At 30.9% G+C, this 23,956-nt stretch overlaps 2 protein-coding genes across 2 annotated transcripts; both read right to left on the bottom strand.

Moving 5' to 3' along the window:
- Nucleotides 1-771: 771 nt before the first annotated feature.
- On the bottom strand, nt 772-2,494 carry LOC123922767 (adenylate isopentenyltransferase 3, chloroplastic-like). The gene has a single exon (XM_045975457.1). It carries the CDS (start codon nt 2,073-2,075, stop codon nt 1,092-1,094), a length of 984 nt encoding a protein of 327 aa, XP_045831413.1. The 5' UTR covers nt 2,076-2,494; the 3' UTR covers nt 772-1,091.
- Nucleotides 2,495-10,257: 7,763 nt separating this feature from the next.
- LOC123923855 (transcription factor bHLH7-like) lies at nt 10,258-13,432 on the bottom strand. The gene is made up of 8 exons (XM_045976606.1): nt 13,291-13,432; nt 12,840-13,199; nt 12,657-12,740; nt 11,644-11,796; nt 11,421-11,486; nt 11,189-11,260; nt 11,052-11,111; nt 10,258-10,645 (listed from the first exon to the last, which is right to left on the bottom strand). Exons 2-8 carry the CDS (start codon nt 13,173-13,175, stop codon nt 10,457-10,459), a joined length of 960 nt encoding a protein of 319 aa, XP_045832562.1. The 5' UTR covers nt 13,176-13,199; nt 13,291-13,432; the 3' UTR covers nt 10,258-10,456.
- Nucleotides 13,433-23,956: the final 10,524 nt, after the last annotated feature.

A 23,956-nucleotide genomic window follows, 5' to 3' on the forward strand; every position in this document is an offset into this window, starting at 1 on the left:
GCTAGTGCTTATAAAAATTTATACCAACCATGAATCGGTCTTATTGTTAAGAATTTTGATCCCCTTATACATGTGAATGAGGGGTTTGATTCATAACTCATGCGTATGAAAAAAATTCAGTTGAGAGGGGAAAATTCATCTTGTATGTTCTACAAATTTCCTAACAGAGGTTAATTATCGTTAACGACGGTGAAAACTTCGTACCAAAACCAAACAGAAAAAAAAAAAAAAAAACTCCTAAAATGGAGTACTCAACTGTGGAGTATTGCAAACACAAGCTGCATATTGTACGGAAAAGGAACGAGTGACATGGCGGTTATAGACTTATAGTGATTTCACGGATATGGTGTGCAGCTGTACGAATTCCATAGCATTCTTGAGAAAAGATTAGTTTTCTTAAATAATTTTCTTGTAGTTTATTTTTACGATTTTATTCCTCTAATTTTAAATTTAAAAACGTGTATTATACTCTCTTTTTTTTTGTTTGCATAGCATATGGTGATGAGTGAAGACTAATTTTTAATCGGGGAACCGGTGGGACACATAAAGTAGGTTCTCTCCTTCCAACCGAATTTTATCCATAAGCATGAGTTAGAAATCGAATGTCTAATTCACATATTTAAGAGACCAAGATCCTTACCATTTGGACTCATTCATTATTGGTAAAACATGTATTATACATTAACATAATTAAGTTAGTAGGAACATTATATGTAATATGCTGACCGGAGTTCGAATCTGGTACTCTCATTTATTCACTTTAAATTTATTTTTTTTGTTTAGACTTTAAAAAGTGAAATTCTAATTGCTAACTTGACAAAAAAATGTACATTTAGTTATCAAATCATAGTAAATTCTAATTAGATAACTCCGGAAAAAAAAAACTCTGTTTCTATTCTAAAATTTCTACATTGAATGGGGGATCCCATCCCAGATGATACATTTTTTGTATGCAAAAATGAAACAACTGTTTTTATTTATTTTCTCTCAAAACTGTCCTTATTACCCCCTCAAGCAAAAATGGAACAATTATTTTATCATTATTATTATACATAATTTCTTTGCTCAACAAAATTTTCATCATCTTCTAATTAACATGTTGCAGCAGCCATAAGATCACTCTGAGAAATTGGCACTCTAAGATTTGAAGAAGAATTCACAACATTAGAAGAATTTCTTGAGTTATATAAATATTGTGCCACAATCATAGCACTAGGTTCTGCAACAATCTTCTTCCATGTTTCATCAGCTTCATTTCCATGTTTCTTAAAAACAGGTGTAGCATCTAACCTATGAATATTCCATCTCTTAACATTCTTAAGCCAATGAATTTTTGCAAGTTGTTTCCTAGCTAATTTCCATGTATTCATCTTCATTTCACTCAAAGCTTTTTCAACCAACATTTTCTTTGTTTCGTCATCCACAAAACTTTCCTTTCGAAAATACTCATCGAATTCGGGAACACCAATGGCTTTTCGTATCCCTTTTGAGTAATCTCTGTTCGGATTATAAAAGGGTCGCAACTCATTAACCATTCCAGTGTTAAACATTTGATCAACGCGTTGATCTATGTACGAACGAAGAGTTGGTAATGAAACATCGACCCAAAGACAACAAAAATTGAACCTCGATCGGAAATTATAGTCGTCATCATCAACTAAGGCTTCAAGGTAGGAATTCGAGCCGCCAACAATGATCGGAAGATGTTCGCGGCTCGTGATTGAATCAATGGCCGAAGTTGATATTTCACGAAAATCGTTGGATGTGAACTCTATGTTGGGGTTATGTGTTGCTAGTAAATGGTGTGGTATTCCTTTTTGTTCTTCTTTTGAAATTTTGTTTGTTACTATGTCAAGACCTTCATAGATTTGAATTTTGTCTGAATTGATTATTTCTGATGGAAAATAATTTGCTAAGTCAATTGAAAGCTTTGACTTTCCTGTCCCGGTTGCTCCCATGACCAAAACTACATTTTCCTTTTGAATTTGTCTCATGTTGAGTTTTTGGCCACTATATGGAACATTGCTTATTAAAGGTTGTCTAATTAGTCTACACATAGACATTGAGATGGTCATGATGATGTTGACGGCGACGATGATCAAAAACCAATTTAAAGAAAGAGAAAAGAAAACTCGGGGAAGAAAATTTCGGAAACAATTAGTACAAGTTCGACGATGGTAGAATTTTTTTGATTTAAATAACAACTAATATACTAATATTTGCCGATAAAAATATCGATAGAGAGGTGATTTTTATGGTTGGTGTTTTTTGAGGATGGTGATTGATAAGATTCAATAGCTTGTGAGATATGTTAGCTCTTGTTTATTAGGAAAATGTGACTAGGAAGAACTAGCTTTGAGATTTTACCTTTGGAGATGGCACAAATTGATTCTAAGTGAAGGTTGAGCTCAATTGAGTGTAGATATAGCTATTTGCACGTTTTGAAGCTCACACACACAAGAACACAAGTGGTAATTCAAAATATTGAGGACAAGAGAAGGGTGTTCTCAAATATTTATAGTATAGGAAGTCGAAAGAGGTCACTATTTCTCTTTTCCTTTTTATAATTATAATTTACTATATATGCTTCTCTTTTTCTTTTTTAATAATAAAAAGTTTATGTGAGTTAGGTCGAACTTATCAGGTCGAACATATTTCAAAAGAGAATACGAATTAAAGTACTAATAAATTATCTACTAATGGCAATAAAGTCTTTATACCGACAAAATAAACTCAAATTCAAGAAATATAAATTAACTTCTTACCGATTAAATCAATTACTATAATAAAAAGTTTAAGTGAGTTAGGTCGACCTTGTCAGGTCAAGCATGTTTCAAGAGAGAATGTGAATTAAAGTACTCACAATTTTTTTATACTGACAACAAAAATTGAATTTATGTTCAAAAGATATAAATCAACTTCTTATCGACTAGATCAATTTCTATTAGCTACTATATAATAAATTAAGTAGGATATATGAATTATTGATGATTGTCAACTAGAAAGGAAGGTAGTGGCCATGTAAAATATTCTGCCAATATATTTGTATTAAGTACTTTATGCCATACACAAATGTTGATGGTCCACTGCAAGCTCAAAGAAGCTAGCTAGCTAGCTCTTCAATTAATTCAAACTCATAATTTAATTTTTGTTTTTGAGAAAACAGTGGGCACGGTAGGTTCTATACTTTTAGTGGATTATATGTCAAAAGTGGCAAATTGCATAAAGAATATATAGACCATGATATGGTCTATTCTTATTATTCTCTAATATTTGTTTCTTTCTTATTTTGTATATATATGTGTGTTTATTATATTAGTTTTTCTCTTGGCATTGTCATTCAGTGATTACAAAATAGCTTTTCCACTCACCATGTCTCACAAGATAGGGTATAATATTCTCTTCCTTTATATAAAGAAAAATATTTGAATTTACATTGAACTTTCATTTATTGTTTTAGACATCTTTGAATTTCTAATCTCATATTTTAAAATTAAAGATACGACACAAAACATAATAAAATAAATTTGAACACATTAAAATCCTTATTTAGATGAAAATGTGTTTGCAACAAGGCTGTATATAATATATATGTACTCCTAATTAATTATATTTAGTGTATGCTAACCGTGGACAAACATGATTGTCAATGATATAAAGAATAGGAATTTAACTTTATTTTTAGTCAAATTGGTAGCCTAAGGTGACTTATGACGTCATGGTTGAATCAACTAAAAAGTTTAATTCTTGCTGGATGAAACAATGTTGGGAATAATGCCTAAATATCTTTTTTGAAAGATTTTATATTTAAATATAGTTTATATTTATATTTGAAATAAAATAATATTAGGGTTTATGATTTATATTTCTGTTTAGAATATTTAAGATTTGTTTAGAATTTATTATAGGATTAGTTTTGTTTTAAAAAATATATGATTTGTTTTTATGTAGCTCTATATATAGAGCCATAAGCATAATGAATAAAACAAGAACTTTAGTATTCTTCATATAACCCTATATTTGAGGAGAGTTTTCTCCCTAAATTTATATCTCACCAAATTCCGCAATACAAAAACACAAAAAAATCATATCAGTGGCATCAGAGCGCTAAGGTTCTTAATTTCCTCTCCCGCTTAAATTTCAATATTTGATCATTACCTTAGTAATTTTAATTTTGTTATGTTGGAGCGAGTAATGGGAAATTAAAGTTTTTTTTAGGCTCTCTTAGTTTTAGATTTAGAAGATTTTTTGAGTTATCCTTCGATAAAAATATTTCGGTGGTTGAAATGAACGTTGGGTTGTAGATGGAGGTCGTGGTGGCAAAGCGGGCAAGTCTGTCCTGTTTAGGCTCGGCCCGCTTAAGCCCGCCTAAAAGTGGGATAAGACGAGACGAGCCAATTTAGGTGGCCGAGTCTAAAATACAACTTGCCCCGTTTAATGGCAGATAAACGAGTTGGAGGCCGGCCCGTCAAACAAAAAGTTTTTTTTTGTTTTTTATTTTGAAACTTGTGGTGCTACAAAAACATGTATGTAGCTTATGAGACAAAATAATCAATGAAGTATATCATAGTACATTGATTATATACTTATAAACATGTATGTAGTCACTCTAATTATCAAGGAAGTATTTGACTATGTCTTTAGGGTAATGAATCAGAAAAAAATGTGAACCACACCGTATGTGGTGTTGATTCAAGTAATAGAATAAAAAAATATGTTACATTACACTAGAAATCGGTGAAGAAGAAGAACGAATATGAAGACTAAAAAGACAAAAATAAGCAAGAAGCCAAGAACGATAATAAGAGGGTAAAGTGACAACAAAATAATCATAAATTTGGCACCGGTTGTATGAATGAATAGAAAAAAAAACCTAAATTTACTTTAAATAAGTCTTGTATGTTATTTGGTTGGACCATCTTATACTATTCCGTACTTAAAAAAATAGATTTTATATTTTTATGTAACTCGCGGACTGGCCTGCCCCGTGCTCGTCCCGCTTTTTAAGCGAGTTCGGCGGGCGGACCAATTAAAGAAGTCGAGCTCAAAACTTAGGTTCAGCCCGCTAAAAATGACGGGATAAATGGACCGGCCCGACGGGTTAGACTCGTTTTGCCACCTCAAAGTGGGTGGGGTAGTTTGGGAGGAGAAACAGCTCTCCAACTTTTGCTCTATATTAGATAATTATGTTTTATAGATTAATGTTTCTGATAAATGATTTGGAATTTTGACTCTGATAATTTTATTTTGTATGAAGACTCATTGACAACAAACTTTTGACAAAGGATAACTTAATTTGTCGTGATATTTTAAATTTTAACTCATTATTTTGATTGGAGGTTGTCGGATAGAAAAAAAAATTCTAATCATTGATTTTTTAGTGTGATTTTTTTGACTTGTGGAGAGCAATATTCTAAAGTGGTTAAGTGTATTGGTGTATATGGGTCGGGCAAAATTCAATCAATCCAACCTAAAACAAAAGGTTGGGATGGATAATTGATTAGATATAAATTGCAAAATGAAAAACCGATAAAAAATATAAATCAAGTTTTGGGTAAACTCATACCAAAAACCAAAATACTCTTTTAAATAGAAATTTTGCTTTTGTTGTTTGGTCATTAAAAGAGAAAAGATCAAGGTCAAATACTCCAATATACAAAATAAGTTGTATGTGTGCAATGGCAAATGCACTACTTTTTGGTACTTCACAGTTACAACACATTTTCTAATTCTGTAACACGCTAGATCAATTTTTTTAAGAATTACTCCCCCCGTCCCAAATTATAAGGGAAAAAACAAAAATCGCATTATTAAGAAAAAGTAAAACATGATAATTTGAAATATGTTTTTGTGGGTTTTCCTTGGAATAAGTTGCATGAGAAGATCTAAAATCAATTTTTATTGGTTGTTGTTTATTGAGAAAAAGGGAACAGAGAGAAAATTAAATGCAATTTACATTTAATTTTCTGAGATTAAGGAAAAAAACATTCTTAAAAATGGTTTTTCCCTTATAATTTGGGACAAACAATGAGGTTTTTTCCCTTATAATTTGGGACAGAGAGAGTATTAATTGTATCCACAAATCAACACAAGTTTTTTCGGTGTTTTTTGTTCTCTTTCGCACACTTTCTAGGCTACTCATCCAAAGATTGCTCAAAACCAAACACACTTAACTGGGGAGTTTTTTAGAATGTGTTACCAAAAAGAATAGTCATCTTGTTGATATAGGTAGTGCAAATCAATTCTTACAAGTCTTTTTTCAACCATCACAAGAGTCTCAGGATCCCTCTTATTCCGATATGAATTTGGTTTTATTCATATTCCCTAGCTGCTAGGAACCACTTATTATCTAAACATACCTTGTGCACCGACGATCACTCCCACCCTCATCACTTGTAGGTGTCAGAAATTCGTCGGCTTGTATGCATCGTTTTGATGTAATCTTGTCTAGTTTCATAGTTTTTTTAAGAGTTTTTTTATCCCTTTTGTATCTCTAATTTTTAGGGTATATCAAAGAATTTGAATATATATCTGTGCATCACTATATATAATGTCCATATCATTGAATAAGTGATTTGTTGGTGGGCATGTATGTGTTTTCTTATCATAGTGACCAAATCAATTATATTATTAGTGCCCCACTGCCCCCATATATTGAAATTCTTCCGTATATAATTTTGCATAGAATAGAAACGATGATGTGAAATAAAAAACCATGACTTAAGCGAAGTGCATTTGTTCTTATGAACTGTAAGGAAAAGTACTTGATAACTTTTTAAGATTGACACTGATCCTGTGTTTTTTAATTTCGTGCACGAGTGTGAAGTATAGTGAATTAATACAATTAATATATGAGGATGAAGATTCTTTTGGATGTAATTTTTTTATCTAGTAGTTTAGTGACTACAAATTTAATCTTTAAAATAAATTAATTTTTTTAAAAAATCTGAGTTTGAATTTCAACCCTGAATATATAATTTGATGTTCCTAACAATTGAACTATATTTACGGAGACGGTGCATCTGCTCTAAATATCTAATGGATACGTTCTGATTGATCCAACAATGTCATTGTAGTTCACCGCATACACACCATTCCTTGTTTTATTTTATTCCCTCATACAGCTGCAATGAATTAATTCCAACTTCACTTTTAATGTGGAGTTATAAATCCATATATCTGTTTTAATTTGTCCGATAAATATATAGCAATAGTGAGTCCAATTTTAAGGTTGACATTGATAGATAGGGTGATCTTACAATACGATATGGAATCCACTTTTTGGATATGGCTTGGCTTGTGGGATACCAATGTTTTAAGAACCGGACCGGATCGGCCGGTTCAACCGGTTCAACCGGGAACCGGACACAGCAGCGGTCCGGGCTAGTGCTGAGAACCGGTAGTCAGCAGAACCGGAAAAAAACCGCTTGAAACCGGTATGAACCACCCGGAACCGTTCGAACCGGTGAACCGGGGGCGGTTTGAAAAAACCGGCCGGTTCGGAATCTTTTGAAAATTTTAAAAAAAAATAAAATAAAATCAGTGTATTTAACGTGTTTTTTTTCCTGTAACCCTAATTTTTTCCTTTTTAAAGAGCGTGAAAACGGTGGAAGCGTGAAAACAGTGGAAGGAACCAAATCCCTTAGTTTCATCGCAAAACCACCGGTAAGGATTGAACACCTGCACTTTTTTTCTTCTTCTTCGTTAATTTTTTCTTATATTAGATGGTGGAATGAAACAAATTTATCCTATTGTTATGTTTAGGTTTCTTAATTTGTTTCTTAATTTGTGGAATGAAGAACTAAAGTTTTGTTCAATTTTTATCTTCTTCTTCTTCGTTAATCTTTTTTTATATTAGATGGTGGAATGAAACAAATTTATCCTATTGTTATGTTTAGGTTTCTTAATTTGTTTCTTAATTTGTGGAATGAAGAACTAAGGTTTTGTTCAATTTTTATGGGTTTCATCTTTATATTATTTGCTTTAGGAAATCTTGTTTCAACACATTGATTGATTGCAACAAGAATAATATTTTTCAGAATCTTGTTTCAAATTTGAAAAGGGTTTTTTTTTCTTATATTACAGTGAAAAAAAAAAAACGTTAAATACAGTAGTTTTTTTTTTCCTTATATTTCAAAAGATTTTTTTTTATATTACAGTAGTTTCTAATTTGTGCTTTGTTTGTTTTAGGTTTTTAAAGTTTCTATTTTGTTAGTTTGTTTATCACCTGTGAAGTAGAATAATTATTATGAACCAATTTTAGTAATTTGTTGCTTTGTTTACCAATTTAAAGTTTATTTTCTAAATTTTGTTATGAACATCATGCACTTTAAAACTAAATTTTGTTAATTTGTCAATTTATGTTTAAGTATTTGTTATCCTGTTACTGATAATTTGTTTATTAGCTACCAGATACGAAAATTATATGAACGGTTCATATAAACGGTTCAATAGTGGTTGAACCGGTCTAACCAGTTGAACCATGAACCAGTGACCACACCGGCTCGACCTCCGGTTCGGTTCTTACGGATGGCTTCATTTTACTTTCTGTTTTTAGAAGTAGAACCAAAATATAGCATGAAGTTTCTACAGTTGGTAGCGATGAATAATCTTTATTAGGAAACTTGTTGGGTATAGAAGGTAGGTTCTCCCATCCCAACTAAATTTTCTCCATATGCATAATCAGAAATCAAATTTTTGACCACATGTTTAAGCAGGATCAAGACTCTTACCACTTGGACCAAATAGTATTTCGGGACATTAGTTAAAAGATACTAAATATAGAATAATAATTTTAGAACTTGTACGGTCAAAATGTTTAAAATATGAACAAGTTTTTAATGCAAAATTATCTTTTTAGTTTTTAACTAATGCCCCAAAACACCAGTTAACGTGACCATAATAGTAACATTGCCTTCTACGGAGTAATAAAAATATAGAAAATGTTAATCGGTGCCTTAAGCGTAAATTGAACTCAATAAAGAAATATTTGTATTAAAAATCGTGTATTTAACTTTTTTAAATGTCAACTTATTGTATTTTTCAATGCAAAAAATTTATTTTTGATTTCGTTAATATGTGCACTTAAGACACACGTTAGCCGGACCTAAAAATATTTATTGAATGTAAATATAAAACTGTTTTATACATTGTGTGGTAGAGGTGATGTTAGGTAAAATATATTATGGTTTAGTAGTGTCCATTTCTTAATTATTTAGTAGTGTTAATGGCTTTTAAAAATTCTATAAAATTATTTTATTACTTTTTCTTTAATTTAAAAAATATGTATGGTTTTATACAAGGGTAAAATTTTCATTATATATGTGTGTACACACCAAAACATAATAAATTAAAAACACGTGTGTTATGTATGCCTCAAATATTAATATATATTCATTCACACAAATCAAATAATTGCAAACAATTCATCTCTCATGACTCATCTGGTAATACCGAAATTTTTAGGTTAAATGTCTTTACCATGAATTAGAATCTGAAATCTCGCATTTGTGTATGAGTTTTTGTAATACTTTTTTTTTTTTACTTAAGAGTTTATGTAATACTTGACACTTAGTTTGTAAACAAAATATAACTGATATTATGAAGAAAAGTGTTTTATAAATTATAAAGGTGTGAAAAATATACTTAGCAATGTAAATTATATAAAGGTGATATTATTCTCAAACAAAACTAATTTAGTGGTAGAATGAATCTCCAAAATTTAAAGTAATCTAAAAATTTAAATGAGAAATTCACTCCTTGCGGATCAGCTTGTTATGGACGTAACATCATATCATATCATATAGATGAGACAAGTAAATTAACTATAGCATTTATCGATATTCTTCTCAATTAGTGGGTACAAAATTAGACTTAGAGAATAGTACATATTCCCTCCTCAATTTGTCAATATTAATTGAATGTAGATGTAGATGTAGGTTTCATGGAACCAACCATAAACCAAATTTTAGATGATAATGCTATATATATAGCAAAGGTATAATACATATCAGAACTTCTACCTCCGATCTTTTTTATAAGAAAATTTTTGACCATTTGTTTAGGATATATCCGACTACGTACCTTACTAGTTGTATTAAGTACATGTTGGTGTAAGTAGAGTGTAATGTCTAATGTGTTCTGCTTTTAAATTGTGGTTGGATTTTTCTTTTGAAAAACCAATCTGGATAAGCAGCATAGTTTCTGATACACTAGAATTACCTTTAATCTTGATTTAATATGAAATCTCTAGATACATAACATAAAATAAAGTGCACTCAATGAAAATGAGTATTAGTAACAAGCATGTGAAACATTGTGCCAAGCAGAAATTGAAACAGAAACAGTAACACACCATGAACCAATCAAAGGAGTTAAGAACCAAACAATTCCCAACACAGAAACAGTAACACACACCACCTCAAAGTACCATAGATTTCCAAAAAAACAAAAACAACTACATGCTAGATTGGTTCCACAATTGTATAGCTTGGTTCAAGTCATCAGCAAGAGAAATAGGCAGCATAATAAGACCTTTCTTTTCAAGTAGCTGGCTTGCTGCTGCTGAATCTTCTTCAAGTAGTTTTCCCATTATCTCTTCAAGTGGCTCATTAAGCATTTGTCCCTTTATATAATGACCATAACCCTGTAAATAAAACTTAGTCAATCAATTTGTCACTTTGCTACAGCTACAACGATTCAGGTTCAATGAACCCACAATGTTTAGTAAACTAAAGAAATTTGGCTAATTGTGTCAGGTAGCCTAGTGGCTAGAAATTCCACCCTTAAAAGTGGATAAGTGGAGTGTCCGGGGTTCGAACTCCGTCCCTGCATATAAAATGCGATATCCCTACCAACTGAGTTAAGCTCACGAGGATAACTATAATTCTTTTCTATTATTTCAAGATTAAGATTTACAGTATACAACTTGTTTCCATAACTATGAGTCATTATCAACAAATTATTTGCTTGGAGAAGAGTTTAGTCAAGCACATGAATTAGCAATGAAGCAATATATAATATATCTACCGAATATAAGAAAAGATATGTACCTCATGAAAAACTAGTGGTATAGCATTTGAATCAGCTTGCAATTTACTTCCACTTAGTTCCTACAAAGGCACAATTTCCTTAGCTATAGTAGAATGTGTATTTGCAATTGATGACAACATTAGTAGTAAAAAGGTACCTTTACTTGAACTTGCAAGTAATTAACATAGTCAATTATGTCATCTAGTATGTAGGCTTGAGCTTGACTACCCTGCAAATTAAAATCCAGTTCATTAAGGTAAATATAAGTGAATTCAGTATTTGTTAGCTACTTAAGTATACTTAAGTATACTAGTATACTAGTATATCAAATTCATCATATATTCAATACACCTTTGAAGACTAATGTTAAATCATAAACAACATATTACCATTTCTGGATTTGGAAGCAATTCGTGTAAAGCTTTGAGGTTGTCGGCGAGACGTTGCCTGCGTTGCTGTAACGAAGCTAAATTGTGTTAATGAATTGGAATAAGATTGTTAATAAATTGACATGTACATAGTAATGAATCTAATGTAATGAATAACATCATATATATGCATTTTGAATGTTCCCTTTTGATATTACATGAGGATAGAAAAGGTTTTACTTACGCGGTCGGTGTAACGCGCTTTCTCAGTTCTCTGTTTTGAGGAGCTACCTCGTGATCTTTGAAGTAAAGAAGGTGCAGCAACCATTCCCATTGGATCAAATCTTGAAGCATTCTGTTTATCTCCAACTGAATCAGGTGTCCATGTTGCATGACCCTATCACAAAATTACAATGATACTATAAGGGTATGTTTAGATTTGACTTAGTTGACCTTATCTTCTAACTTTGGAAGAACTTATGTAAACAGGTAAGGACATGTTCGTAAGTGTTTTCAACTTATTTTCATAAACTCAACAGGATAGCTATTCTGAGCAAACTTGTGCTCATTCTAGCCACAATGGTTCTTTGGTTCGTGAGTTTTTGCAAAATCTGTCCCAATTTCAACGTACCAATTTGCAAAAGTAACACGAATTGGTACGCACGAACCAATCAGCGGTTCCCTGCCCACTACAGCCAATTTTGTGACTATGGTTTGGAAAAACATTTGAAAAGAAGTTATGACATATGTCCATAAGGTGTTTTCAACTTATTTTTATAAACTTTTCATGATAGCTTATGGACACAACTAATAGCTTAGAAGAAAACAATTTAACTTTATTTTACCTTTTCTCATAGAAATAGCTTATAACTTATAACTTATACATAACACTTATATGATAAGTGCTTATGCTATAAGAGATTAATTAAGCTGTATACCAAACAACACTAAGGGCACATTTTGATTGACTTATTTTTGAGCTTATGCGAAACAGCTTATGCAAATAAATAAGGTTGTTTTAAGTATTATTATAAACTTTTCAAGGTAGTTTATGAGAAAATAGCTTATAAAGATTCAATTTTTTATTTGCATAAGTTATTTTCATAAGCTAAAAAATAAGCCAAATCCAAACGGGGCCCAGATCATTATCATAAATTTCAGAATAATGAAGAATCTTTAAAATATTTTGACGATTGAAATATTCATAATTCATAAGAAATGTACATGATGAAACGACATATTAATTAATTAACTAACCTGAGCACAGAGAAGATTGTGACTACTTCCAATTTCAGCTTTAATCACTTCCTTTCCTTCATCATATCTCCTAAACCCAACACGCTGAAAACAAACACAAAAAAAATAAAAAAATAAATCAATTTCCAAACCTCAAAATATAAACTTTCAGTTTTTCTGTTCATTAATTAACCTTATTAGTACCTTTTTAATGCCAAAATCAGTACTTGAAGAACCAATAAACTTAAAATCAAAAGCAGCTTTTCCTGAATCATTGAAGCTGCTACTACCACCACCGAAATTTTGATAATTATTCCCATGAATCATAGGGTTTGGAAGATAACTAGCTGAGGATTCAGAGAGATATTCAACATAATTATTTTGAGGTAGTTTTGGTAAGGAATTCCATTGGGTCCCACTTGTTTCAACAAATTGTTGATTTTGAATTTGATGATCCTCTGAAACATCATGGCTGCTGGTTTCTTCATTGTCATGTGATACCTCTGAACTGTTGTTGTCTTTGTTACTTTCTCCTTCCATTTTTGTTTTTTTTTAATTACCAAGCTAAAAAAAAAAAAAAGAGAAAACATCAAACAGTATTCAAGGTAAGAACATGTATGTTGAAAAAGTGATAAAGGAAGAAACTTTCACTTACCCAATTGAAGAGAATGTAAAAGGGTATCAGGGAAACTGTCAAGATTGCAAGTTTTATGCAGCAAGAGAGAGAGAGAGAGAGAGAGAGAGAGCTCTGTTTCTGCTCTGTTTTTTGTTGAGCTGTTGTTGGGTACGTACTCCGTACTAGTACATGCAACTAGGGGTGGACAAAAACCGTAAGTCCAGCCCAAACCGCCAAAAACCGCTTCCAAAAACCGAAACGGGTCGGGTTCAAATGCAAAAACGGATTCACGGGCCCAATAAGCGGATTCACATGACTTGAGATGGGCGGGTCCGGTTTTGGTTTTGTCAACCATGGGTAACCGACCCGGCCCGTGTTCACTCAAGTATATTTAATATTTTGTTTTTAATGATAAATGATGAATGCATTCAATTTTGAATAGCTGGACAATCACGTGTACTAGCATACTAGGTAGTAGGTACTATTAACTACTATTATTAATATTTCTTATTATATTCCGTATTAAATTTACTTTCCATTTTAACATTATTTCCTTTTAAACTCATCACATCACAACTACACAATCTCTCTCTGATTTCATTCAGATAACTGCAAAAACTCCATCTTTTTCATTCCTTCTTCATATGCAGCTTGCTTAACTAAATCTGTCATGGTCCTTACTCCCTTCCTCTTTTCTCTTTTTCTTAGTTTTCTTTTTCTTTTCAAATTTTTAAAATATTTTAAGTTTTTGTTCCAAATTTTCGATCTTTAATCTTCTTTTTTTTTTTGGTGAAGGATCTTTCATCTTTGATGTATGTAGAGTACAGATCTAAAGTTGATACTTATTTTTCGGTTTGTACATTAAGAATTTTTTTTCAGTTACTTTATTTTTTGTGCAGAATTTGTTGTTTATTTTTATCCGCAAAAACCGACCCGCAAAACCGCAAAACCGAGTAACCCGAACCCGCCAAACCCGCATGGAAGAAATGGGTCGGGGTGAGCCTCCATATATAAACCGTGGTTTGGGCCGGATGAACATTTTGGGCCCGAACCCGTCCGACCCGGCCCGTTGTCCACCCCTACATGCAACAACCAACGACGCTAAGAATGTGCGTTGTTGTGCTGCTTTGCAGAGTGGTAGTGCGCTGAACTGTACGGTGGATTTGGGTGCACGTTTTATCTGAAATATCGATTGTACCCCTGATATGAATTTCAAATTCTTTTGGAGAAACTCATGTGAGTTGTAACTTTTTTTTTTTGAATTGTAACTTGTTGCTTATCAGTAATAATTCATGACAGTATTTGGGAGAATATCTTCAAGGGAAAACAAATATTTCATCCGTCCAAAATAAATGACTTATTTTTAACTTTGTCTACTATTAATATGAGAACTTTTGTTAGGGGACTGCTGCAAATACTCCAACAAGAAGAAGATGAAGACGAATATGATGATGGTGCAAATAAATTCCAAAGCATGTGTGAACACACTAAACTTTTGGTTCGATTCGCCCCCATCAGTTTATGTAAACCGGATTCAAATAGGTTATAATTGGCGAATCCCCTTCAGGATACTTTGAAATCCTTGATGTGACTTGCACATTCACACCAAAAATTTTAGGGTCTGTTTGGTAAAAATAAGCTATAAGCTAGCTGATAGCTGAAAAGCTAGCTTATAGCTGATAGCTGAAAAGCTAGCTTATTGAAATTAAAGTGTTTGGTAAAATTAGCTTTTAAAGTGATTATTAAATATAAAATTACATAATTGATAGTGGGTAGTTTATTTTTTAGAGTGGGTAGTTATTAAATTAAAGGGTAAAAATGGAATAAAGTGTAAAAAGCTATAAGCTATAAGCTCAAATGCTACTTGAAGGCTCTGTTTGGTAACACAAATAAGCTAGCTTATAGCTTATTATATGAGCTTATAAGCTTGTTTCAAAAAATTAGAGGTGTTTGGTAACAAGCTTTTTGTACTAGCTTATAGCTTTTTTTCAGATGCTATTTCAAGTAGCATTTGAGCTTATAGCTTATAGCTTTTTACACTTTATTCCATTTTTACCCTTTAATTTAATAACTACCCACTCTAAAAAATAAACTACCCACTATCAATTATGTAATTTTATATTTAATAACCATTTTAAAAGCTAATTTTACCAAACACTTTAATTTCAATAAGCTAGCTTTTCAGCTATCAGCTATAAGCTAGCTTTTCAGCTATCAGCTAGCTTATCAGCTATCAGCTAGCTTATAGCTTATTTTTACCAAGCATCTGAAAAAAAGCTATAAGCTAGTACAAAAAGCTTGTTACCAAACACCTCTAATTTTTTGATACAAGCTTATAAGCTCGTATAATAAGCTATAAGCTAGCTTATTTGTGTTACCAAACAGAGCCTTAGTAGAAAGAACTCAAATTATCATATCGTCGTTGTTGCATGTACTAGTACGGAGTACGTACCCAACAACAGCTCAACAAAAAACAGAGCAGAAACAGAGCTCTCTCTCTCTTGCTGCATAAATCTTGCAATCTTGACACTTTCCCTAAGGGAAATTATGATTTTTTTTTCTCTTATAATTTGGGAAAAAGAAATTGGATTTTTTTCCCTTGTAATTTGGGACGGAGGGAGTAGCTTTTAGCTTATAGTGAATAATATTTTAGATCGGCTAAAAGTAGAGGTGATAATAGGTCAGGCCGACTTATCAGGCCTTAAGGCCTAGCCTACATAGACTTAGGCCAGGTCAGCGTATTTCTTTAAATAGTGCAGACCAATGCTTTTTTATAAGCATATTTAGTTAAATAGGTCAGACTGCATGTTATTACAAAAGCCTTTTAGCCTATTAAGTCAGCCTATTTAAATTAATATGATTAATATTTTTATTACTATTATTATTTATATATTAAAATTTGTACTTTGATTAAATTATAAATTTATTAACTTTTCAGTAGTTTAAGTTTATTAATCGACATTAGTTTTTCACATATATAAACGTATTATTATAAACTATAATTGAAATATGATGACATATAAAGTCAAAGTCTCTAGCATATCATGTTAAATATCAAAAGGACACTGATTTATTAGTTCATAAGTATATTTAAAAATAAATATAGTTATTTATTTAAATATGTTCATGTGAAATAGGTTTCTAAACAGGCTAACAGACCACATTAGGCTTTCAAAAGGTTAGGCTCGGGCCTAAAAGATAAGCCTATGATAGGCCACAAGTCAGGCACAGACCTTGAAAATTTTGACAGATCAGGCTCAGGCTCGGCAAAGCCTAGCTCGGCCTAGCCTATTTTCACCTCTAGCTAAACGCCAACACGCATCAAGGTCCATCAAAATGGGATAAGAGCGATCACGTGGCGCAACAACCACCAAGCCTAAACTACGAACACGGACATAGGCCAAACACCCATAACATGGGGGATCCCATGCAAAGGACAATTCATATGTTATATGTTATTGGTCCTCTAAACATGGGGATCCCACTATATTGTAAAATCCTAATATTCTCCTATATATAAGCATTCATACATCAATCCCTAATCTCTTTTTATATGATTTCAATGGGCACCAATTCTAAAAGAAAATTGGAAAACACTAAAAAACATAAGTTCAATGACCAATCTCAAACATTTTCAAGAAAATAAAAAAAAAAATGATTTAGAAATTAAAATAATTAGAAATAAGACAAAATTGGGTGTCTACAATCACCTTATAAGCAAATTTACTAATATTGTTTTGACACAAATATTAGGAATTTATTAGTTACATTCAATGTAAAATTAAAGAGATAATACCAAAAGAACGACTTAATTTTGTAGCTATTTCAAGACTCATGTTCACCAAAGTTCAAAGCCATTAATCATGCAACACTTACAAAGCATCATGCCAATTCAAAACCCTCAATCAAGTCATACTTGACTATTTATCCATGTGAATACATCCAAGACCTATCTCATTATTGGGTATAAAGTTGTTCACATTATCATACAACAAAATATTGTCTGAAGATGATTCATTTGATTGTTTTTCAGGTTCCCTTATATTGAGAACTGGTTTTTGAAATATCTCCACTGTCTCGGTATGCTTCATTTGATTGTTTGGAAAATTTATATTTACTCCAAATTTATCCATGAAATGCATTACGCAAGCGTTGCACAACTCTAGCTTTTCATCTGGTCCATTACACCAAAGTGGAGATGCTGTTCAAATCATGGTAATACATAAAAAAATTGTCAGATTTATATATTGGATTATCAATATCTCCTTCCTTTAATAATTGGATATTTAAGACCAAAAAAATATAGTTAATAAATGGTTAGAATAGTCAATATATAGTTTCATTTACTTTGAGGAGAGCATTCATTTATAATTACTTAGAATAACAATATATAGTTTCGTTTTTATTTGAACCAAATGTATCTTTCGTGCGTAACTGCATAGACTAATTAAGGTACCGTTTGACCAAACTTTTTTTAGATGTAGAAGTTATTTTAACCATAAAGCTAAAAATAATAGTTTTACAACTAAAATTTAAGTTGTTTGGTAAATCTTACTTTTTTTTTAAAAAATATTTATTTTAATAGGGTTAAAAGATATGTTTGATAATATATTATAATTGTTTTTAAAATATAGAAGCTATTTTTTTTTCCTTACTAGAGCTTTTAAAAATTATTGTTTGGCTTAACTTCTTACTTCTAAGGAAGAAAAAAAAACTAGTTCAAACGGTACCTAATACCCTCGAGGTAACTGAGATTCATTTAAGGGTTTGACCTCTCCCAATAAATGTTTCTCCATACGCACCCGCCAGAGATCAAACTTAGGACTAAATGGTTAAGGGACCCAAGTATCTACCACTTATATCACACTATGTTGGTTACCAATATTATATTATTCAAGGAAAGAATTATATTTTAAAATTCTCATAAATGTAGCTCAAATGGTAGCTACCATGGATATTATTGGAGTGGCCGGAGTTTGAAACCTGGATTCCACGTTTCGTCACATTTAAATGTGTCAGTCTTGCCATTAGGCTACTCGACAAAAAAATTATCGTTTAAAAAAAATCATTAATGAATTATTATGTAATTTTTTGAAAGAATAAATTAGAGTATAAATACATCACTATGATAAGATTGAGATCCCATATATGTTTGCACTCAAAACTTAGAGCTATCATTCACAATTTCTTAATAAATAATAAAAATAGAGAAAAACAAATTCAAGAAAGGGGGAAACAGTGGAATCCATTGAGAATAAATATTATTTTATATTTGGTCAAAAAACATTAATTGAAATGGGGGTGGATTATAGCTACAAGGGATAGACTCTCTCATAAAGTGGTGAACTATAAGATTTGAGTTCATGCTGAGAGATGTACGCCTATTAAGTGTCCAAACCCGTCAAAATCGAACCTCAAATTTGGGTCGAAATGGTCCTTCTTTGTTCACCCGTGGTTTGGGCCGGGTTGAGGTTTTGGACCCATACCGATCTAATCCGACCTGTTGTCCACCCCTAAGCATAACCAAATTGGACCTTTTAATGAACTTGTATTAACTTTTTAGCCTTAGTTGATAGACTTTGTTTAAAATCTCTAATTCTATAAGATTTGTGCTATAACAATGCTGAGAAAGGGGGATTTTGAGTTTTTGGATTTTTGAGGGTGGGTTTTTTAGAAACCGGATGAGGAAAAATGGGAAGGGGATCCAAATTTACTATCGTCAATTATTGACGTAGTTTCACGTTGTAGTCAATCCTGACAATTGATTTGAAATCGAACGGTTCAGATTTAAAATACAGTTTTATTAAGCAAAATGATCTCAATTGCCGATCAAAGATTAGACGGTCGAGATCAGTAAGAGCCCCCTGCTGTAACTGCAGGCAATTTGATTTCGGGACGGGGGTTCATGTGTGTATATGTTACCAGTTCAAACCCTATCATTCAAATTTGTTTTTAAAGTATTTGAACCCTAGAGTTTGTGCGTGTGTTGTGTTAAAAATGTTTTATAGCGGATGAGACAAGTTTAAAGTAAAAAATGTCTTTATTTTATCAATGTTGGAATTATATAATTCGAAACATGTTTAAGACTTTAAGTTCTACGACTCAAGTAGGACGTTTTTGAAATTTCTCATAATGATCAAGGGGCAAAAAAAAAAAACTTCTCTGCGAGACTCCCCCCCAGCCTGAAAAGACTTTTTTACCCAGGCAAACTAATTTCGAAAAATACATTCCAAATTTTTTAGCATGGGCCAGAAGTCTTTTTAAGGGGAAGAAATGAGTAAGGAGATTTACTTTTGGCACCCTACTGATTCTGGGGCGCATCTACGAAAATTACCAAAATACCCCGGTCCACTACTTAAGTAACAGATTCTATGTAGGAGGGTGTTTTTCTCTCAAAAATCTCATTTTTATAACATCCGCTACTTAAGTAGCGGATTATAATGAGAAATATTCATGTTAAGAGGTGTTTTTTTTCTTCTCAAATTTCACATTTTTATAACGTATGATACTTAAGTAGAGGAATATGTCCGCTATTTAAGTAGGGATGGCAACGGGCGCCCATGGGTGCGGGTTTGACACTTACCAAATCCACACTCGAAATCATCACTCAAACCCAAACTCAAACCCAAACTCAAAGGCTGTTCGGGTGGCAAAACAACACCCACACCCACCATTGAGTCCGGGTTTTTTTCACCCAAACCCAAACCCGCATCACATTTGAAAATAATTTACAAATTTAAGAAATTAAATTCCAACATAGACTTTGAATTAAATTACAATTAAAATTAAGGTCTTCCAAGGAAATTCAAACATAAACTTTCAAGAAATTACAACATAGACTTTCACATAGACTTTCAAGAAATTAAATTACAACTAAAATTTAAGGTCTTCCAAGAAAATTGAGGGAGACTATGGGGGTAATTTGGTAATTATAAAATATTTCGGTTGGGTGTATGGGTTTCGGGTGTGAGTTTGACTGATACCAAACCCACACCCATATTATCGGGTGTCACCCGAACCCAAACCTAAACCCAGTCAAATCGGATTTCGCCCGTTGACTTGGGTTTAGGTTCGGGTGAGTCTCTCGGGTTTGGGTTTTTTTGCCATCCCTATATTTAATTAGAGAACTGGTAAAAATCTTGGTAGGGTGTTTTTTCCTCAAAATTTCTCATTTTTATAACTTCTGCTACTTAAGTGGTGAAAGGATAAAAAGTGAAATGCGTAGCGCGCGGGGTGGCAAAAGTAAAAGAGTCTTTGGGGTGGGGGTGTAGAGATTTCTTCAAAAGAAGTGTTATTGAAAAACGGCGATGTGTAATAGACCCGGTCCACTACTTGCATCCCAATCTATAATATGTAAAAAGTCAGACTTATTTCCCTTTCTCTCTCCTCTCCTCATTCAACCTCATTCCTCACATTTAATGTTGAAACATCACAATGATACTTTTGGATAAAAAAAGAAATATCAAAAGTTTCTGTTTTTGTTTTCAAGGTAGGAAATCATGTACAATTATTTAAAATCAAGACAAACAAGGTTACTAATTAAGGTAGTATCATCCTTATCAAAAAAAAAAATTAAGGATAAGCATCAATTAGTTACTAATTATTTAATTTATTTTTTTAAAACCAAAATTCAGAATTTTTTGTAAACACGTAATTTACTAATTTTAATTTATATTTTTTATATAATACACATCAAAAACAAAATAAACAAAACAATCATTGTGCTATTAATAAATATGGAATTAATTTATTACACAATCATATTTTTATATTTATGTAGTTATGTAGTGTATATGAGTGTATATGATATCACAATATTCATTCTCATAATAATGCCACCTAATTTATACGATTTTCATAATTACACTATAATGTCGGTTTCATGTATTTTTGGTTGAAATTAAATTTTGAAGATTACGACTTAAAAATATAAAACACGCATCATCAACCTATAAATAGACTGTCTATAACAAGTTTATATTCATCAAGATCAAAACAACCATATAATATTTTTGCATCATCAACCTTATTTACAATATATCATGGCTTCATCATATGATTCTATTGCTTCGATCAATGCTTTGAAAGAGAGCTGGAACCTGATGGTTCGTGTCGTGCATTTGTGGTACGTCAAAGATCTTGATTCTTGAAAATTATCATTTTCCATTGAAATGGAAATGATGTACAAGAATGTAAGTTTTTTTCAACCAAACTCCTTTTTTTTTATGTATTTGATATTTTTGCGTTTTTTTAAATCAAGTGTACAAGTCCTGTTCAATAATCTATTTTAATTTTATATTTGATATTTGATTTTTAAGTGTAGTATGGGTGAAAGGAAGCTAGCATTTTATTATGGGAGAAACATGTAAAATATCAGGTTAGCTTTGTAATCAATAAATTATAATTCTTAAACGCAATAATTATTCGTAAGTTTTTCCTCTATTTTATTTTTAATCTATTTACCTTTTGATGTGTGAACATTTGAGTCAAAGGGTTCAACTGATTTTGTTTTGCTCTTTTTTTTTTTTGAAATTTAAAGGGGGCAAAAGATCCAAAAGAAGATGATACGGAGATCAAACAGTAAAGAGAAACTCTCATAACATTGGCAACAACTAAAGACTTAACCTCAGTTATTGTTAGAAGAATTGTGGTGGAAGGATTGTGTTCGTGATAGAATTTAAACTATATGTGTTATTATTTATATGTAAAATAACTGTAAAAAAAATTGATATGTAAAATTGATATTTGATAAAAGTAATCAAAATGATATTATCACGTGGGCCACAATTTTGTTGTTTCTTTCTTATTTTATTTTTTTGGTAGAAATTTCTTCCTTATTTAGTTATTCTTTTTTACATGAATAGTTTTTTTTTTTTTTTTTCTGGTACAAGTAATTTATTCCTTTATTTAGTCAGATTCTTTTTTCGTGTCCCATTTATATATCTTAATAGTTTTTTTTTGACAAGGTTCTTAATAGTTACATATATATAAAAAAATTACATATTTAAATTATATTTAGATATTTGTCAACAATCAAATATAAAATAATGTTGGGAGAGGTAGATCTCTTAAATGGATCTCAGTTATCTCGAGAGAATTAGTCTCTACAGTTGGGCGTGGAGGATACCTTTGGTTTACCAAAAAGATATAAAACAATGTACAGTAAAAATATACAAACAATGAAAACAAAAATTAGGAAATAAAAGATAATCTTTGTTGTAGCATACTAATAAATGCTATTTCAAAGTTCTTTAAATTTTATTCGATAATTTATCAAAAAATTTCAAAATATAGAATATGGTTTTATTTTAATACTTAGATGGGGACTTACTTAAGAATTTCTTTATATGGTTTAATTTTAAAAATGCATATGATAATTCATCTATAATCTATAATATGAATAAAGTCAGACCTATTCATTTTTCTCTCTCCTATAAAATACTTGCTTCTCATGCATTCTATTCTCTAATGCATTTGACAATTAATTCATTTATCTATAATAATTGCCAATAATTTCAAATTATCTCTACACAAATGACCTTCTATAATTTTGAAATATAATTGATGCATTCTCTTTTTGTACTCATTTCTAATAATAAGTAATTAATTCTACAAACATAGAGTATTTGGGCCACGCCTCATATGCCTTTTCCTTCGAATTTTCAAATTTATTTGTATTTCAAATTAAAATTCCAAATTTCTTTTTTGGACGAATTTCAAAGCTTTCAAACATAAGGAACTTTTTTTAAAAAAAAATTAAAATAAAGAACCTTATTTAATTATTTTAAAACATGCTGTATTTTTTAATTTTATAAATAGACCAAATAACAAGTCATGAAAATTGACATACACAAAAAAAAAAACTATACTTATTTATAATGCAACAAAAAAAATTGTTCTACAGGCTATTTTGGCACTACCATGTATATCATTATGTTGCACTAGCTTATTTGTACTACAAATATATTTTTAGCATATTTTCTATTAATTTCCATTAATACGATTATTAAACCAATTAAAGCAAATACGTTTTTAGCATATTTTTAATGCAAATACATTTTTCATTTCTATATTCATAATATCAATTAATTGATTGATATTAATTAATTGATTCACTCATCAGTAAAATAGAATGAATTATAATCATGTAAGGCAACAATTCAAAGAATTCTAATTCTAATAAATGTTTACTAGCTCATTTTTTTCAGCAAATAAAAAAAATGAATTTGAAATTGAAATATATTTATTTGAGCGTAAATTAGCCACACGTTTTGTTTAATAAAAATGGAAATATCAATCTCTATAATTATAGTAAATTCAAATTCAAAGAATAAAATAAAATCCTCTAAATAATTTTGTATTAATCTTTGACATAAAATAAAAAAACTAATTAAAAGAAGTATTTATCTAAATGATTTTTTTATATTGTAAGGAAAAGGTTTTTAATTTTTATATTGTAAATAAAAGCTTTTTAATAATTTTATTTTTTAAAAAACTATAGGTACATTAAATCGAAATATTTTTTTTAAATGAAATATTTTTTATAAATAATTATAGCAACACTAATTTCTTTTTCTGAATACATTAAAAAAAAATTGACCGTAGTAGTATATAATTATTGACCGTCGTATATTTAAAATAGTTGGAAAATATGGTAATGCAATATATTTTTGGAAATGTTAAATATAGAATGAACCTCATAAAT

Source organism: Trifolium pratense, linkage group LG1, assembly GCF_020283565.1.
Source record: "Trifolium pratense cultivar HEN17-A07 linkage group LG1, ARS_RC_1.1, whole genome shotgun sequence".
NCBI lineage: Eukaryota > Viridiplantae > Streptophyta > Magnoliopsida > Fabales > Fabaceae > Trifolium > Trifolium pratense.

Coding starts and splice junctions, on each gene's coding strand:
- LOC123923855 (XM_045976606.1), bottom strand. CDS start 13,175: ATGGAAGGAGAAAGTAACAAAGACAACAACAGTTCAGAGGTATCACAT. Junction 12,741..12,839: donor CTGATTTTGGCATTAAAAAG/GTACTAATAAGG, acceptor GTTTGTTTTCAG/CGTGTTGGGTTTAGGAGATA. Junction 11,487..11,643: donor AAGCGCGTTACACCGACCGC/GTAAGTAAAACC, acceptor GCTTCGTTACAG/CAACGCAGGCAACGTCTCGC.
- LOC123922767 (XM_045975457.1), bottom strand. CDS start 2,075: ATGACCATCTCAATGTCTATGTGTAGACTAATTAGACAACCTTTAATA.